The sequence below is a fragment of the Symsagittifera roscoffensis genome, chromosome 10 (genome assembly GCF_963678635.1).
Source record: "Symsagittifera roscoffensis chromosome 10, txSymRosc1.1, whole genome shotgun sequence".
Taxonomy (NCBI): domain Eukaryota; kingdom Metazoa; phylum Xenacoelomorpha; order Acoela; family Convolutidae; genus Symsagittifera; species Symsagittifera roscoffensis.
The window spans coordinates 21,638,206-21,657,370 of record NC_087071.1 but is presented as its reverse complement, the minus strand read 5'-3'; the positions used below and the strand labels follow the sequence as shown (position 1 = coordinate 21,657,370).

At 36.0% G+C, this 19,165-nt stretch overlaps 1 protein-coding gene across 2 annotated transcripts; it reads right to left on the bottom strand.

The window, feature by feature from the left end:
• Positions 1 to 250: 250 nt before the first annotated feature.
• Positions 251 to 17,430, bottom strand: LOC134855321 (tripartite motif-containing protein 2-like). Of its 2 annotated transcripts, none has more exons than XM_063871817.1 (3): positions 16,974 to 17,430; positions 14,603 to 15,365; positions 251 to 1,603 (listed from the first exon to the last, which is right to left on the bottom strand). In XM_063871817.1, exons 1-3 carry the CDS (start codon positions 17,184 to 17,186, stop codon positions 1,239 to 1,241), a joined length of 1,341 nt encoding a protein of 446 aa, XP_063727887.1. In that variant the 5' UTR covers positions 17,187 to 17,430; the 3' UTR covers positions 251 to 1,238. The 2 variants fall into 2 exon arrangements, with proteins under 2 accessions (XP_063727887.1, XP_063727888.1); XM_063871818.1 differs by having other exon boundaries at positions 251 to 655.
• Between the last annotated feature and the right edge of the window lie 1,735 nt (positions 17,431 to 19,165).

The following is a 19,165-nucleotide window of genomic DNA, read 5'->3' as shown; positions in this document are numbered from 1 at the left end:
TTTACAAGGATAGCCGGTTACTGTGCAAGTAGCACAGAATCCCGCAACCATAGTCTTAGAAATATGAAGAAAAAATTTTTTTTTTCAATTTAGAGTCGTTTTTCCTGCGAGCTGTGATAAAAGGATCGGAACGGAAAACTAAAAATAACATACTTGACAGTCATAACAAATCATGCAATTTAAAAAAAAACCATGCAAAACAGTGAAAAAAAGGGTAATTTTTAGGGAGATAAAAACTCCAATAGGGCGCTAAAATTTCCAATAAGACGCTGAAAACTACATAAAGGCTGAGTTTACGCATAAATAAGCTAATAAAAGCCTGCTCACCCGTTGGATATTATAATAATGATGGGGTTTATGCCAATCGCAGAGGAGCTATCAGAAGGCCTTAACAGGCATGCCGACAATAGTTCATTTGTATGATCTCCCACATTCCAGACTGTGTAATTTTGTGGAGAGAACCTCTTTTTTGCGAAGCAAGGCCGTTTTTTTGCATTCAGAACTTTCACGTGGTACCACTATTTCAACCGTAATTGGTCAGGCTGTGGTAGCCCTGAAGCTAGAGGTCAAGTGAGATCTCGTCTTCCCACACTATGATTGCCATGGCATGGTATCGAAAACACGATCTGACGATTCCAAAGTGAACGCCTTAGCACTATGCAAAAATCAAAAGTTTCTCGACACTATAAAAATTTTTGTTCGAATTACGATTGAAAGGTCCTTAATATGATATATCATCCAACCCAGCCCGTTGATTTTTGTAGTACCTGATTTTTTTGTGGAAAACAAGAAAAAACTCAAACACATCCAAATACAAAGTTCCTCACCTTTTTCAATGGTCTGAACAATAGATTTGATACCCTTGAATATTTGTTTTTTTTCGGTCTGATTTCATTGATTGATGGTTTTCTCCAGTTTTAAAATACTCACTGGAAAATCAGCATAATCGGACTCATTTTTGCCGCATAAATCTGTACAAAGAATGGCATCTGATCCCATTGCGCATCCGAAGTAAATGTTTCTAGAGCCATAATTGTCCATGAATGGGATCTGCAGTGGTTTCAGTAGAGCACCATCCTCAACACTCTTCACATTCAACTCATACACATGAGACGTGAATGCATCTTCTCTCGGGCCTGATACGAATAGATATCCTTCCCCACTCTGCTCATCTCCTCTGGCTACCCACACTAACGAGAAGATATGTGTCATTTGATCCAACTGGATTGATTTGAAAATCACTTTAGATCCAGACTGGTTGTATCGAGTATTGCCAGTCTGACTTTGTCTAATTGCAGTAATAAATAGTCTCTTCCGCTTAAAACTGATCTGTTCCTGAAACTTAAACAAATTTCAAGTTGAAGTGATCTTTTTTGAACTTCATTTTCATACACATGCACAGATTTGTATAGATCCTGTCTCCATTCTACCACCAGTAACACATTTTCATGAGCGTGAAAGAACCAATTATTATCCTTGTCTGCTTTCGAAGTATTCAAAATCCTCACTACGCTTCCATTTTCTTTATCAACCGCACTCACACTTTTACTTTTATTTTCTTGAGAATGGACATACAGAGTGCCTCCTCCGCTCAAAGCTAGCGCTGAAATTTAGAAAATCCATGAACTGAATGAACATAATCAAATTAACTTATTCAACCTGAGATTTAGAATAACAGCAATTGCGCATATATTTTTCAGCATATTGAACTCACTGTCGGAGAGGACAGTGCATACTAATTCAGGCTGGGAATTCAGTCACGTTGTTGATCTTTTAAAAGTATATGATTAAGCCTGGGGGTATTTAAATAGTGCACAGGGGGAAATTGAGCATTTTTTTAAAGTCGATTCTATTCCGTCGAAGTATCGGTAGCCAGCCAGATGAATCAAACAAACCTTATTAATTGATTTGTTTGTAACTTTCATTTTCAACAAATATACGTGCCCGCCTTCAGTAAAAAGAGAAAATAATCGATTATATTGCAAATATAATTTTACTTTTATTAAAATTATAATTAATTACAAGCGCAAATTTAGATGTGTGAACGATATATACTATATTATAATGATAACATTTTTCGTGACATTATAATAAATGATAATCAATTATAATTGATTATTTTTTTTTCCAAAAGTCTCTTATAATTTCTTATATTCTATTATAATCCATTTAACAGATTACAATACTTTTTTCTGTCAAAAATCTTCAAAAGTGAGATGTCTTGTCACTCTTTGGTTCATCTGAAATGTGATCATGAAACAACTAAAATCAAGAAAAAAAAATAGAAACGTTATAATATTGAATTGATTTGAAAACTGTTAAAACAGTTTTCCCATTTTTCACATGAGCCAACGTTTACGAATACAAGCAATTAATGTGCACGATCGAAGACAAAATGGGCAAGCAGAAAGGATTTTTAAAATATATAATCGATTTTAATGGGTTTTTTTTCTGCAAAACAAATGAATTATTAATTCGGAAAAAAATAATCGAATATAATCGATAATATTTTTTTGTAATTGAATATATTGATTTCAAAATGAAAGATTATAAACAATTATTAATTGATTAAAATAATTTTTTATCATATTTTTAAAACTGGTATTAAAATTAATTTATAATCAGTTTGTTAGCTTGAAACTGGATGCGGGTGGTTAAGTTAAAAGATTTCCGTTGCCTCCTCAAATAAACTTTGGGGAAGAAGTTTGAGCAAGAAATTGTTTCCGTCTATCGTTTCTAACTTGATACTTTTACTCATTCGATGCATTGTCTTAAAAATCTAATTATTGGATGTTGAAATCGTTAAATTATCACCTAATTTTAGCAAGTATGCCGTGCTCGTTGTTTGGAGCCTTTTGGAGGGGGAAAAGTTGAAAATTGGTGGTTCTACTGTTTATATCCATGCTTAGCTTTAGCGAAAGCCAACAAGAGACATGGTAAAAAAAGTAGACAGTTTTGGAAAAGATGGAGCTCGAAAAACTAAGTCTCACCTGCGCGAAAACAGAAGGCGCGTAAGGAGTCGGATGATCTTATTCCTTAATAGGATCTAAACTGGATACTTTACGAAATTCATAGGACGAAAAATATTTATGATTTGAGCCAGGCATGTGAAAACCCGACCGAACCCCTCTGACTCCATGAACCGAGTGATATCTGTTCCCGGAAGTTCGCTTTATGAGAACTCAGTAACTAGCTTTCTGAATGGGACCAAATGATAGTATGCAATAGACGTAGTTGGGGAAGGCTTCAGTTTAGAACCACAGAGATCCTTGGTCCCGACCTCGGGAAGCCATGTCTCAGCCTCAGTTAGAAGTAGTGAGGAAAACTTTTGATATATAGCAGGTAGCAGCTAAATCATGTAAGTGGAGCAAAACACCACTTACACCAAAAAACGGAAACGTACGCAATTTTTTGAATGGGGGAAATTTTGGTCTTAGTGCGGTATAAGACCCTATATTTCAAAGCCGAAAAAGACACGTTGTACACAAAATGCCTCCGGTGCCTACTTCCGGTTTTTATAGTCCTTTCCGGGAAAAGCAACAATGGATCTTGAAAGTTGGATAAATCGAGAAGACGGATCGGATATGGATGAAAACTGACAGGTATGACACCCATAGGACCCATAATTCAAAAAACTGACCATTTGTAAGCTTTGCTTGAAATTTGATTAACATTTAGGGTTGTTTAAGCCACAAGAAAGCAAAGAAACCGGAGAGTAGTCTGTTCCCCTTTCAACTGGGAGTGGACCACTTAACTTGCACTTTAGAAAATTTATCATGGGTTACACTTAACTATAATAGCTGGGTTATTAATGGCAATCTAACTAAATCTTTTAGAAAAATCCAGAAAAAGCCAATCACGATAGAAGTGTGACATGGAAGTTCGTTTTTTCTAAAAGGAACGGAAAGATCTTTTCCTTGCTGCCCGGGGGTGGTTGATCAACCCACTAGAGCTCCTGATAGCCAGAAAGTTGGGATTGAAACCCACTGATACCCAGAAAGTCGGGATTGATACCGTTTTCTACCCATCTTATGGATCTTTAGTATGAAATAGCCGCCTAAAACTGGAGTTTATAGTCTCGGAAGACCGAAGCAATGACGAAGTAATTCAAAAATCTTCGATTGATAGTTTGGTTAGACATCAATTGGAATTGAGGTGAGATTCGACCTGGAATTTTCCTAACTTCTTGATAAATACCTATCTTTAACTTGATAATTAGAGTCAGTAACTTAACGTCACGTGAAACCATATAGTTTCAGATGATGCTTAATAGGTACCAAATACAATGTCAAGACTTATTGAGACAAAAAATACTCCTACTAAAATCAATATCAAATAGATACACATAACATAATATGGGATAAGAAAAAAACGAATCCTTAGGTAGACGATTACGCTAAGAAAGATAAGGCAATAGAACACAGTTTATACGCCTTTAATAAAGTTTCAAAAAAGGGAACGAATTGGGTTAAAACAAAGCATAAAGCACAAAAAATTTAAAATGCAACGGAAAAAATTAGCTGATTCAACTGAGAACATTAGTTTGACTTCAAAAAAGTAGGATCGAAACTGAGACTAGAACAAACTGCATGATCTGCAGGAAATGGCAAAAAGGAGAAGGTAGCAGTCTCAATTTATTAATCAAAGATATTTGTATCAATTGCAACTGTATAAACTATGCATTTCCAGATCTTTCATTTTGGTTGCTTCGATTTTGAAGAAAGTGGCCCCCATTAGATATTTGTTGGTTGTCTTATTTTTTTCTCCAATGCAATTTTGACTTAGTTCTCAACTAGCCTATGTTTACTTGCAAGATTTTTCATCTCATTTAATTTTTATAAATTCTTTAAGCTGAAAACTTTTTTTTCTAACTGTCTGTTTGGGTTTACCGCGTGCATTTAAGTCGTAAGCAATTGTTAGGCAGGCTTTCAACTGAATTTGAGAGAGGCTTATTTTTCTATCTAACACGTTATTTTACGCTCAATACACCAATAATTAATAAAAACAGTGTGTGGAGGGATGATCTTTAAAGAAATAATCAGTTTTTTCACTTTACACTAATATAAAAAGAAATCTTTGAAAAACAAGATCATTCAAAGCGTCACCTTGAAACGCGTAACTCCCTTTGTTGTCATAGGAAGCTAAAATAATGAAAAACTCGAATCTATAGTCAACTCCAAAGTGTTCTGATTATCAAGTAGGTAACCTGTGAACATTTTTCGTGAAATGATGAGGAGTTTGTTTATATTCTATTTGGTGAATCAAAAAAATTCGATTCCGTTCTAAAAACTGCACCAGCAAAAAATTAGGCTCAGAAATAGAAAAACCTTTTCGTCTGTTTTCTGTAAACAGTTTTTGAAGTGATTTTTTTCAAAATGATAAAGAAGCGCACAAGGAAAGTTTGCCTGGTTTTGCCTCGATTTAAGCAGTTTTTCCTAGAATTATTTTCACAATGTAGTAAAAATGTCCAGCTCATAATTACAAAGTAAATCAAACCAATGGCTCAAAAGAGTAAATACTTTCTTCCAGCCTTTTTTAAATTAATTACTTTTTTCTTTTCGGAACGTTTTTTTTATTATCAGTTCGACCTACTTCTCTCAATGACTCAATATATCTGGGATTGATAAGCTTTTTGGTTGCACGGAGATTAAACTGGGCACACCATGTTTAATTGTAATACAATCTATCCTATTAGACTGACAAATGATAGCCATTATTAGTAGCTTGCCATTAACGTTTTACTAAGGAGTTCGGGCAAACCCATTCGTGCAAAACCGGAAAAAAACACTAAAAATGAGCAAAAATAGAGCTTTTAGATTAGACCAAACATTTAAACACGGCTATGTCAGTTGAATAAACTGACTACTTACCAACAATCATTTATGACATTCGAATTTTTGCTGACATCAAACTTCTGTTACATCAACTTTATCAAGCCTCAGTGAATACGTGCAGGTCAGCGCCTTGTGTGCAGCTGGAGATGAAGGCACGCAACGATCGCGCTGGTGTCAGTCTGTGATTAGCAGACCTTCCGGGACAGTTACGGATGCTTGCAATGTCGGATTATACGAGGACCAGTATTCTGGACATGGACCAAAACATGGACTAGTCTTATCAGAAACGAGGTGGCTCAGAGTCGTGTACTCGCGCCTGAAAAAGTATGCAAGGTCATACAAAGGTCACCTAGAGACGACAGTTGGACAAACAATGGTGGATGGATATATCACCGCAAGCCTTTATGTAGGAACTACCGACGTTGTTAAAGACTACGCAGGTGCTCGAGTATGCTCTGACAAGAAAAGGACGTCCCTGCTGGGTAGCGTAGCTGCGCCATCGAGGTTGAGACTGAAAAAGGAGAAGCTATCGGCTCGCAACGAAAATTATCTTCAACATTGCCTCAAGTGGAACCAGATCTAAACTAGTCTTTATCATTGGTTATTATTATGATACTTTATCTCTATAAAATTTTAAAAACTAACCAATCATACTTCATCAAACTAACAACCCACTGCTTTGTAAGTGCTGAAATTACTTTTAATTTCAGCACCAGAGAGATTTCAATTTAACTTAGAAATTAGTTAACTCTCCAAGAGAACTTCAGCAGCCGCAATAAAACCAGTATACTCTAGATCTATTGAGCCTAGCAGAGACTAGTTAAGCACCCTGAGACTAGTAGATATAAGAGTAAGATTAGGATCGGTATTAGACAAAGAAGTTGCACGAATCTATCCGTCCAAAAATAAGATGACGAGCAGACGGTGTACCCTATCTGAAATTGCTCTATGAGTTATAACCAAAAGGATATAACTCACAAGCTAGATGAAGCTATCATCCAAGCGCTTTACGTGGCTTAGTTACCGGACCAAGCGGGTTGCAAGCCGTCGCTTGAGACAAATCCAATACAGAAAGAGCAAGCTATTCAGTACAGACCCGAAGTGTTTTGCAGCTGGTCGCTAGTTTTTTTTTGAGTTCTTTGAAAATGAAAAGAGAAAAAATCGGAGCTGAGCAGAAGCTGACTAAAACACGAAAGAAGTTCTGGAGAAGACCAACCATGAGGACAGTTGTAGAACGAAAAAAGTAATGGTGCCTAAGTCACGGTGGATGTAGTACTAGAGAAAGGAAACGCAGCCTCCATTTGAAATACAGGTAAAAACACAGCCTATATTTGACCCAGGAGCGCAAATCAATTCGGAAGCAATGAACATCTTGGGCCAGTGAGTACCCACGCTAGAGCCAGACACATTCTGGTGATGTAGGTCTTCCTTGCGAAGTTTGCCTGAGCGGTTTCTCTGGTGTTGATGGATTTGACCGAGATAACCCAAGGGATAGTAAAAAAAACTGGATGCTCAGATTTTTGACCCCCTACATTCTTCACACAAATCACACAGAAAAAAAACAGCAGTAAACTAGTACTGGAGATGTAACGCCGCCTAATGATTGATAAATCAAGTGCCTCCCCCACCCCCCTTAGCATCTGTAGGACAGTGGTCAGGATGAGCGTAACAGCTGGGTGATAGTCAGTGTAATATCTAAGCTCTTGAGCAAAAGTGAGCCACAAGTTCATCCGCCCAGAGTGATCATAGCGAGATGATACGATCGAGAGTTAAGATGCGACAGAGATTGACGCGACAAGAGGGAAAAAGAGCCGTAAGCGATGCTGAAAGTAGACCCCAAGGACTATGCCAAATTACTTAAAAATTAAAAAAGATTTTTATTGTTCAAGTTGAGGAACTAAAATTACGGATCAGTGTTAGAGCTTAAATTTTGTGTTAGATCAAGTTAACAGCAACGTGATCAGCATATAGTTTTTGTTAGGCTAGCTCTGTGATTCGACAATTTAGAAAGAAAAATAAGCATTATTCGGGATAATAATAAACTAGGAGGTAAGCATGTAGAACTTGCGAATCTAATGTTTTAGCCGTAAGTTCGCTTCAACAAGAGTAAGTAGGCATTTTTTTATCAACCCGGGGGTTATCAGTTCAATTTAAAAAGAACAATTTTTCAATATTTTTACAGCTGCCTTCAAAAACGATTGCCTCAGTTAGAAGTAGTGAGGAAAACTTTTGATACATAGCAGGTAGCAGCTAAATCATAAAGTTTGAATCAAACCCGGTTGTTAATTCAAAAAATATTAGCACATGAGCAAAACACCCCTTACACCAAAAAACGGAAACGTACGGAATTTTTCGAATGGGGGCGATTTTGGTCTTAGCGCGGTAAAAGACCCTAAAAAGACACGTTGTACACAAAATGCCTCCGGTGACTACTTCCGGTTTTTGTACTCTTTTCCGGGAAAAGCAACAATGGATCTTGAAAGTGGGATAAATCGAGAAGAAGGATTGGATATGGATGAAAACTGACAGGTATGACACCCATAGGACACTCACCCATAATCCAGAAAACTGACCACTTGTAAGCTTTGCTTGAAATTTGATTAACATTTAGGGTTGTTTAAGCCACAAGAAAGCAAAGAAACCGGAGAGTAGTCTGTTGCCCAGGCATAGCCCTTTCAACTGGGAGTGGACCACTTAACTTGCACTTAAGAAAATGTATCATGGGTTAAACTTAATTATAATAGCTGGGTTATTAATAGCAATCTAACTAAATCTTTAAAAAAAAACCAGAAAAAAGCTAATCATGATAGACTTGTGACATGGAAGTTCGTTTTTTCTAAAGGGAAAAGAAATATCTTTTCCTTGCTGCCCGGAGGTGGTTGATCAACCCACTAGAGCTCCTGATAGCCAGAAAGTTGGGATTGAAACCCCCTGATACCCAGAAAACCGGGATTGATACCGTTTTCTACCCATCCTATGGATCTTTAGTATGAAATAGCCGCCTAAAACTGGAGTTTATAGTCTCGGAAGACCGAAGCAATGATGAAGTATTTCAAAAATCTTCGATTGATAGTTTGGTTAAATTTGAAAAGATATTTCACCTGTGATCATTTTTCGTAATTTATGAGGGTTTAAAGATTGCCATTTTGGCCATTTTGACCAATTTGGGACAATTAACGCGCGATATAATTCGCGCCATTAACGCAAGAGCGGAAGTTTAATCCGTCTTAGAAATCGTTCCAAACTGGTTGAAAGAAGCCAATTTGCCATAATTGATTTGTTACAAGGAGCGAAATCTATTGTTTTTTTTTACTTTATATGGCGTGTGGGGGGATGATTTTCATCGAAAAATTTTCTAATTTTAGAAAAAAAAATTTCATTTATTTTATTTCATTTAATTTTCTATGTTGTTTATGTTATTACTGCTCCATAAACGGTAAAAGGCAGTCAAAACCTTCAGGGCTTTGCCCTGATCCCAGCAGTCTTGTTGTTCCGACTTTCGATACGAAAGTAACGGAATATTTGTGCTCGGGGTGGGTTTTTTTTTCTTCAGAGAAATTTCGACTTTTTAACTAGCCATTTTTGACGGCAATTTTTTATATCATTCGAAAGGTATTGTTGTCTTGAGCTCAAATTTGAAAAAATATTTTACTTGTGATCATTTACGTAAAGTTACGGGGATTTAAAGATTGCAATTTTGGCCAATTTGAGACAATTAACGCGCGATATTTCGTAAGCGGAGAGTTAATCCGTCTTAGAAATCGTTCCAAATTGTTAAAAAGAAGCTTCACTGACATAATTGGTTTGTTACAAGGAGCGAAATCTATCCTTTTTTACTTTAAATGGCGTGTGGGGGATGATTTTCGTTTAAAAAATTTCTAAATTCCAAAATTTCAATTTATTTTTTTTCATTGAATTTTTTAATATTATTACTGCTCGATAAACCTTAAAAGGCAGTCGGAACATTCAGGGCTTTGCCCTGATACGAGCAGTCTTGTTTAAATTTTATATTAGATATTTGTTGGCTGTCTTATTTTTTACTCCAATGCAATTTTGACTTAGTTCTCAACTAGCCTGTGTTTACTTGCAAGATTTTTCATCTCATTTAATTTTTATAAATTCTTTAAGCTGAAAACTTTTTTTTTCTAACTGGCTGTTTGGGTTTTAAATACCGCGTGCATTTAAGTCGTAAACAATTGTTAGGCAGGCTTTCAACTGAATTTGAGAGAGGCTTATTTTTCTATCTAACACGTTATTTTACGCTCAATACACCAATAATTAATATAAACAGTGTGTGGAGGGATGATCTTTAAAGAAATAATCAGTTTTTTCACTTAACACTAATCTAAAAAGAAATCTTTGAAAAACAAGATCATTCAAAGCGTCACCTTGATACGCGTAACTCCCTTTTTTGTCATAGGAAGCTAAAATCATGAAAAACTCGAATCTATAGTCAACTCTAAAGTGTTCTGATTATCAAGTAGGTTCCCTGTGAACATTTTTCGTGAAATGATGAGGAGTTTGTTTAAATTCAATTTGGTGAATCATAAATATTCGATTCCGTTCTAAAAACTGCAGCAGCAAAAAATTAGGCTCAGAAATAGAAAAACCTTTTCGTTTGTTTTCTGTAAACAGTTTTTGAAGTGATTTTTTTCAAAATGATAAAGAAGCGCACAAGGAAAGTTTGCCTGGTTTTGCCTCGATTTAAGCAGTTTTTCCTAGAAATATTTTCACAATGTAGTAAAAATGTCCAGCTCATAATTACAAAGTAAATCAAACCAATGGCTCAAAAGAGTAAATACTTTCTTCCAGCCTTTATTAATTAATTACTTTTTTCTTTTCGGAACGTTTTTTTTATTATCAGTTTAGCCTACTTCTCTCAATGACTCAATATATCTGGGATTGATAAGCTTTTTGGTTGCATGGAGATTAAACTGGGCACACTATGTTTAATTGTAATACACTCTATCCTATTAGACTGACAAATGATAGCCATTATTAGTAGCTTGCCATTAACGTTTTACTAAGGAGTTCGGGCAAACCCATTCGTGCAAAACCGAAAAAAAACACTAAAAAAGAGCAAAAATAGAGCTTTTAGATTAGACCAATGATTTAAACACGCCTATGTCAGTTGAATAAACTGACTACTTACCAACAATCATTTATGACATTCGAATTTTTGCTTACATCAAACTTCTGTTACATCAACTTTATCAAGCCTCAGTGCATACGTGCAGATCAGCGCCTTGTGTGCTGCTGGAGATGTGGAGATGAAGGCACGCAACGATCGCGCTGGTGTCAGTCTGTGATTAGCAGACCTTCCGGGACAGTTACGGATGCTTGCAATGTCGGATTATACGAGGACCAGTATTCTGGACATGGACTAAAACATGGACTAGTCTTATCAGAAACGAGGTGGCTCAGAGTCGTGTACTCGCGCCTGAAAAAGTATGCAAGGCCATACAAAGGTCACCTAAAGACGACAGTTGGACAAACAATGGTGGATGGATATATCACCGCAAGCCTTTATGTAGGAACTACCGACGTTGTTAAAGACTACGCAGGTGGCTCCAGTATGCTCTGACAAGAAAAGGACGTCCCTGCTGGGTAGCGTAGCTGCGCCATCGAGGTTGAGACTGAAAAAGGAGAAGCTATCGGCTCGCAACGAAAATTATCTTCAACATTGCCTCAAGTGGAACCAGATCTAAACTAGTCTTTATCATTGGTTATTATTATGATACTTTATCTCTATAAAATATTAAATACTAACCAATCATACTTTATCAAACTAACAACCCACTTATTTGTAAGTGCTGAAAATACTTGTAGTTTCAACACCGGAGCAATTTGAATTAAACTTAGAATACAGTTGTTCTCATTCTAGAACTAACTCGCATAAACCGGTGTACACTAGATCTATTGAGACTAGGAGATTTAAGAGTAAGATTAAGATCGTTATAAGACTAAGAAGTTGCACGAATCTATCCGTCCAAAAATAAGATGACGAGCAGACGGTGTACCCTATCTGAAAATTGCTCTATGAGTTATAACCAAAAGGATATAACGCACAAGCTAGATGAAGCTATCATCCAAGCGCTTTACGTGGCTTAGTTACCGGACCAAGCGGGTTGCAAGCCGTCGCTTGAGACAAATCCAATCCAGAAAGAGCAAGCTATTCAGTACAGACCCGAAGTGTTTTGCAGCTGGTCACTAGTTTTTTTTTGAGTTCTTTGAAAACGAAAAGAGAAAAAATCGGAGCTGAGCATAAGCTGACTAAAACACGAAAGAAGTTCTGGAGAAGACCAACGATGAGGACAGTTGTAGAACGAAAAGAGTAATGGTGCCAAAGTCACGGTGGACGGAGTACTAGAGAAAAAAACGCAGCCTCCATTTGAAACGCAGGTAAAAACACAGCCTACATTTGACCCAGGAGCCCAAATCAATTCGGAAGCAATGGATATCTTGGGCCAGTGAGTACTCGCGCTAGAGCCATACACATTCTGGTGATGTCGGTCTTCCTTGCGAAGTTTGCCTGAGCGGTTTCTCTGGCGTTGGTGGATTTGACCGAGATAACCCAAGGGATAGTAAAAAAACTGGATGCTCAGATTTTTGACCCCCTACATTCTTCACACAAATCAAACAAAAAAAAATAGCAGTAAACTAGTACTGGAGATGTAACGCCGCTTAATCATTGATAAATCAAGTGCCTCCCCTTAGCATCTGTAGGACAGTGGCCAGGATGAGCGTAACAGCTGGGTGATAGTCAGTGTAATATCTAAGATCTTGAGCAAAAGGTGAGCCACAAGTTCATCCGCCCAGAGTGATCATAGCGATATGACGCGATCGAGAGTTAAGATGCGACAGAGATTGACGCGACAAGAGGGAAAAAGAGCCTTAAGCGATGCTGAAAGTAGACCCCAAGGACTATGCCAAATTACTTAAAAATGAAAAAAAGTTAAAGAGATTTTTAATGTTCAAGTTGAGGAATTAAAATAACGGATCAGTGTTAGAGCTTATATTTTGTGTTAAATCAAGTTAACAGCAACGTGTTCAGCATATAGTTTTAGTTAGGCTAGCCCTGTGATTCGACCATTGAGAAAGCAAAATAAGCATTATTCGGGATAATAATAAACTAGGGTAGAACTTGCGAATCTAATGTTTCAGCCGTAAGTTCGCTTCAACGAGAGTAAGTAGGCATTTTTTGTCAACCCGGGGGTTATCAGTTCAATTTAATAAGAACAATGTTTCAGTATTTTTACAGCTGCCTTCAAAAAAGATAGGATCAAAAATGGGCTGTAACAAACAGCAGGAGCTACAAGAATAGCGAAGAGGGAATTTGTAGCAACCTCTCAGTAAAAATGGGGTGCTCCAAAGATGGGGTTCTACACAGGGGTGCTCCAGAGCCTAATCCCAAAACCACATAGGGGCTCCAAACAATATTTCAAACCACAGGGTTGTGTTAACGATCGTCATATAGTTTTCTTATCACGGTGGAAAAAACAGCAGATAAGGTACCAAAAGAATATGAGCAGAGTTTTCAAGAACAATTTTACTTGAACGAACTTTTACAAATAACGTGGTGTATTTATCTAAAAAACAACTTTATAAAAAGAACTAGCCATAAAAACTTCTGATTACAGTGACTTTCTTATTTTTCTACCACCAGCCAGTTTCAATTCACTTCCTAAATCTAGATACTGTTTTGAATGCTTTTAGGCCTTGCATTATATTTTAGGCCTTGCACGAAAATATCAATTAAATCAAAGATTGAAAGAACCTATGCAATTACTTGATCCGTGGTTTGTTTCTCTTCGCGGTAAAGAGGCTGCTGGTTTCAGGGTGACGCTTTTAATTCACAAACACTGCTTAAGCGTCTATGTGAAAATTTGTGACATTTTGTGACTAGCTACTTATTGGAACTTACCTTAGAGAACTTTTTTTTTAACTCATGAATTTAAAAAAAGTTCTCTAAGGTAAGTTTCAATAAGTAGCTAGTCACAAAATGTTAACACATTGGTCTTAGTTTTTGCTTAGTTTTTTCAGTGTACTTTCTGTGTGTTTTGTGTTTAGTTTAAACGAGTGTATTTCTGGTTTAAGCGCCTTTCGCAGGCAAACAGTCTCGAAAACAAATCGTAAATGCAGTTACATTTGAAGATTTTTTGAACTTTCTGTAGAGCTGTAAGCTCTGTGAGCTAAGGCCCCATAACACAATGGGGTTTTGCATACGCTGTTTACACTCATACACGCATACTCTCTACTACAGTTATATTTATCGATTAAGTTTTTGCAATGAAGTAAATGCCGCCATCAAAAATTTTTAGCCATAGATAGAAAAGGTACGACAGACTTTTTTCAGTTTTCTCATAGTTTTTGCTTTCTTTTGCAAAAAAAAATATTGGTTTTCAAAAATGAAACACCAAGAAGTAATTCAACCAATTCTTTCAAAGAGTATACTGGAAAACACAACTTCATATGAGTTTTTTATACTGTAAATTGATCAGGGTACATCGTTTTCTTTTGTTGTCCTAAGAAGTTGGGCAAAATCGAGCGGAGCAAAACTAGATAATGTACTAGTTAAAAAACGTTAGACAATTAATTTTTAGATCATAGATAGAGCCAATGAACAGGCCTCTGCGATTTAAATTGTTTGACCCCTACACCTACAGTACTTACAAAACTTAGCGCAAGTATCCCTTTTCTTTTTTTAAAAATTTTCTCGTGATTCAAAGTAAACACAGCAAAATTTGAGAAAAGCCAAATTGAATTACCTCGAGCACCTCGAAATGACAGTCGCATACGACGGTCCATTGCAATAGATTCTCCTTGAACTTTGAGAACCAAAATTCCGTCGCTAGCGTCGTCAAGCGCAAATACTTCTTGAGTTTGCGAAGAAAACTTAGATTGCTGTATGCTAAACTTGAAAGTGGTTGCACTGCCTTTACGAATATCTCTCAGCTGCCAAGTTTCAACACCGATCGCTGTTGCTTTTCCGGTCAAGGCTCTTGTGAACTGAGAACTTCCCGTAATTTTGCTTTGACTGAAAGTGTCAATCGCTTTGTTCAGACTGTTTTCAACTGCAGTGCACGAGTTGGACATTTCTGAAATGCCTGATTTGATATGATCCACCACTTTTTTCTGTTCATTCAGTTCCTCTAAAGACTTCTTCTCGAATGTATGGAAATTTTGAACATTCTGTGCGTTTTGCATTTTGTTTTTCAGTTCCGTTAACTTTTCGATTATTTCCATAGTAGAGACAATTTCCTCGTTTAGATCAACAGAGTTTGTCACCAATCGCTTGTAATTATTTTGATACTGTTCAACTTGCTTCCACGATTCGTTTGATGCTGTAGTTGAGTCTTTGAGTAACGAGTTGATCGGAACAACGAAGTGCTCTAGATGGCTTTGGTTCCAACAATCTTCGCAAATAGAGATCGAGCAGTTGTTGCAGTAGACTTTCTTCGCTTTTTTGTGAACACTGCAAACATCCTGTCCAGCTTGGTTGTCTGCACATGATGTGCTCTGTTGTGATGCCTGAAAAAAGTAGCCACTTTTAAGAAGGTAGTTTTATAACTGCGTACTAAGCCACGACGACTATAAGGTCAAAAGCCGAATATATAATCACTCAACAACGAGCTTTAAATTTCATCTATTTTACAAAAAGTGTGCAAATACAATTTCGCTCAAAAAATTAGCTTTAAAAATAAATTAAGACTGCTCGTATCAGGGCGGAGCCCTGAAAGTTCCGACTGCCTTTCAAGGTCAATGGAGCATTAATAAGATGAAAAATTTCAATGTAATAAAAAAATTTAAAAAATTTTTGAAAAAATTCGAGATTTTATGTAAAAACATCCCCCCACACGTCATATCAAGTACAAAGTGATAGATTTTGCGCCTATTAACAAATCAATTATAGTATCTAAGCTTCTTTGAACCAATTTGGAACAATTTCTAAGGCGGATTAAATCTCGCTTACGCGTTAATAGCGCGAAATTTATCGCGCGTTAATTGTCCCAAATTGGCCAAAATGACAATCTTTAAACCCTCGTAACTTTATGAAAAATGATCACAGGTAAAATATCTTTTCAAATTTAAGCTCAGGACAACAATACCTTTTGAATAATAAAAAAAATTCCGTCAAAATTGGCTAATTAAAAAGTCGAAATTTGTCTGAAGTAAAAAAAACCAACCGAGCACAAATATTCCGTTACTTTCGTATCAAAAGTCGGAACAATAAAAAACTTGGGAAGATTTTGAGAAGAAACTGCAAGAGTAATACAATCATGATACCATAAAACTGCAAAATTTGGCCCTTTTCCAGTTTCCCCCCTTTCAAATTCAATTTTGAAAAGTCTATTTAACGTTGTGAAATAGACTTTTTAACAATGCAATGAACGTTAACAATGCAATGAAATTTGGCGTGGTGGACAAACCGACAATTCTGAACAGATTTGTTCTTCATACTTTACAGCGTAAGATCACGCATTTAGCCGTAATAACACGTAATACAAATATATAACTCGTTTTTTGAAAGGGGGGAAACTGGAAAAGAGCCCAAAATTTGTCTGAATAAAATAGTTTCTTTAATTAGTTTCTACCAAACCTTTTTTTGATATTTTCAACCAAGATAATCTACTGTTCTTTCCGATCATCTTGAGCACTTTGTACTCACTTCAATTCTAAAACCTCTAGCAGATTTTAATGTTCAGTTGGGACCCGATAAAAATTTTGCCTTTACTTCTAAGTAAAAAAATTAGGACGAGCTCAATTGTAATGTTTTTGATATTTCAACTATTAGAAAAAAGACACTCAAAATGTATCCTTCTTTTCTTCTTCTAACGTAAGCTACACTTCTGCAATTGTCAAAAGTTTCAATTTTTGATGTCACAGTTGTCATGAAAACTGGTCAGTGGAGTCACTACTAATTAAGTTAAAGTTAAGTTAAACTGCTTTCTTTCTAACAGCTTCTTATGATAATATAAATTGAAATCAAAAACTTTCCTAAAATAAATTGAAGTTATTATGTTTCCTTTTTCACGTAAAACATAAAATGACCAATGATCATTTTATATCGAGAAAGCCGTCCTTGTACGCTTGGAAGCTTCAGTTTTTACTTATTATTAAATACCTTTAGAGAGTTACCTCAATTGCGGCTTTCGAATCGTGATTGACCGACAAGTCGTTTTCGCTTATGAAGATGTCAGCAATCGGTTCTCGACATATTGAACAGCATCTAGGGTCACTGGTTAGAACTTTACGCAGACAATTTTTTGGGCCTGAGCAATACGAGTGACCACAAAGTAAAGCTTTTGGGCTCTCATGAGTCTCCAAACAAATACAGCAAGGGTTGCTCATACTGTCTCCTGGCTATATATTTCTAGTTGGAAATTGAAGCTTTCAAATTACAAAATTTGATGCTCAAGACCCGAACTTTTTCGTAACGTAAAATGAGAGATTGAAAGAAGAACTGTAGAAATATAAAACAGTAGTTAAATCAGGGCAGTTTTTGAATAAATTCAGCTTGTTTTGTTTTACCTCACAAACAAAACGCTAGCATAAATGAAAACATCAAAATTATACATGTTTCTATTGAGCTCAATCATTTGTCTAGAGAAAACATTTTAGAGGCACGTGCGTCTTGAAACCAAAACATTTTAATCTGCAAAATGCTTTGTAATTTGTTACGTTATTGAACTGTTAATACACTTTCTTGACTCTCAATTTTTTCTATGTTTTTGAGCATAGAAAAACTAAAGGCATGCGAGACATGAAACCAATTTTTCTATACCAAAATAACAAAACAAATTCAGTTATGAAAAAACTCAAAGTACTGATTGTAAAGATAAGTTGTTTTAGAAACGGAGTTTTAGAAAATAGTTTTGTAATTACTGAGTTTTTTTCTACCACGAAAACCATGATTTCCTATAATACTATGAGTTTTAGTTTATTACTGGAAAAGAAATTCGTTATCATAGGTTCGCATACTACAAAATTTTGTACTTCTCTGAAGTCCCGTTTAGTTAAGTGATGTGGGATATTAAAAATGGTCTGTACAAAGATTTGAAAAACGTACATCTGGAGTTTCGCTTATATCGAGAAAAATATTTCGAGTTTCAAAACAAAATATACACTCAACGAAACACCCAAATTTTTATGTTTTTTTTCTCAGGTTTTTAGATACTACAGAGGTTCTCCACCGTCAATGCAGCAGATGCAAGTAAAATTTCCCTAGTAAAATCCCTCTGGACATTTTGGCGAAGAACTTCCGTGCGTTTCGAACTTCCGATCTTCCCAACTATTTACGTCATTTTTCATATTAGATTTATCTAATCAAACAGTATCAGGTCAACTGCAAGATACACAGCAATTTTGTTTATCAGAAAAGGCACTCTATAGTAATTTTTCCGACTTTTGAAGAAAACGGAATATTAATGGTTGTGTAATTTTTTTTATTTACTCATCAATTTTTGCTGATCGAACTCATAGTTTTCTATAACAATTTCTCATACCCCATTGAAGATGTTAACTTCCTTAGTTCAAAGTTAAAAAGATGTTTTACCTCTGATTATCTTTGTGAGGACCTGGGACTAGAAAATTGCCAAATTGGCCATATTCGGGACAAAGTTATGCGCGCTTTGAAGAGAAGAGAGCGTAACGTTCATCGTGCTGAGAGCTTAACGCGAGTTAATTTTGCGTGGCTAATTATCCCGCACAACAAATTCGTTTCGATCTGAATTGGGTTTAACTAATCGGTCGTATTAATTTCGTACGAATCAAAATTTTACACTTTGATTTTGTCCAAATTTTTCAAGTTTTCATTATTTTTTCGCAAAAACTATTTCATATAAATAAAGCGACAGTTGGATCAATTATGGCTTGTTGTTTCGACTTTTGGTGCGAAAGTAACGGAATATTTGTGCTCGGGGTGTGTTTTTTTTTCTTCAGACAAATTTCGACTTTTTAACTAGCCATTTTTGACGGAATTTTAAAATATCATTCGAAAAGTATTGATGTTCTGAGCTCAAGTTTGAAAAAATATTTCACCTGTGATCATTTTTCGTAAAGTTATTGGGGTTCAAAGATTGTCATTTTGGCCACTTTGGGACAATTAACGCGCGATATATTTCGCGCTATTAACGCGTAAGCGGAGAGTTAATCCGTCTTAGAAATCGTTCTAAATTGTTAAAAAGAAGCTTCTTTGACATAATTGGTTTGTTACAAGGAGCGAAATCTATCCTTTTGTTCTTTAAATGGCGTGTGGGGTGATGATTTTTGTATAAAATTTCAAATTTTAGAAGAAAAAATTTCATTTTGTTTTATTTCATTTAATTTTT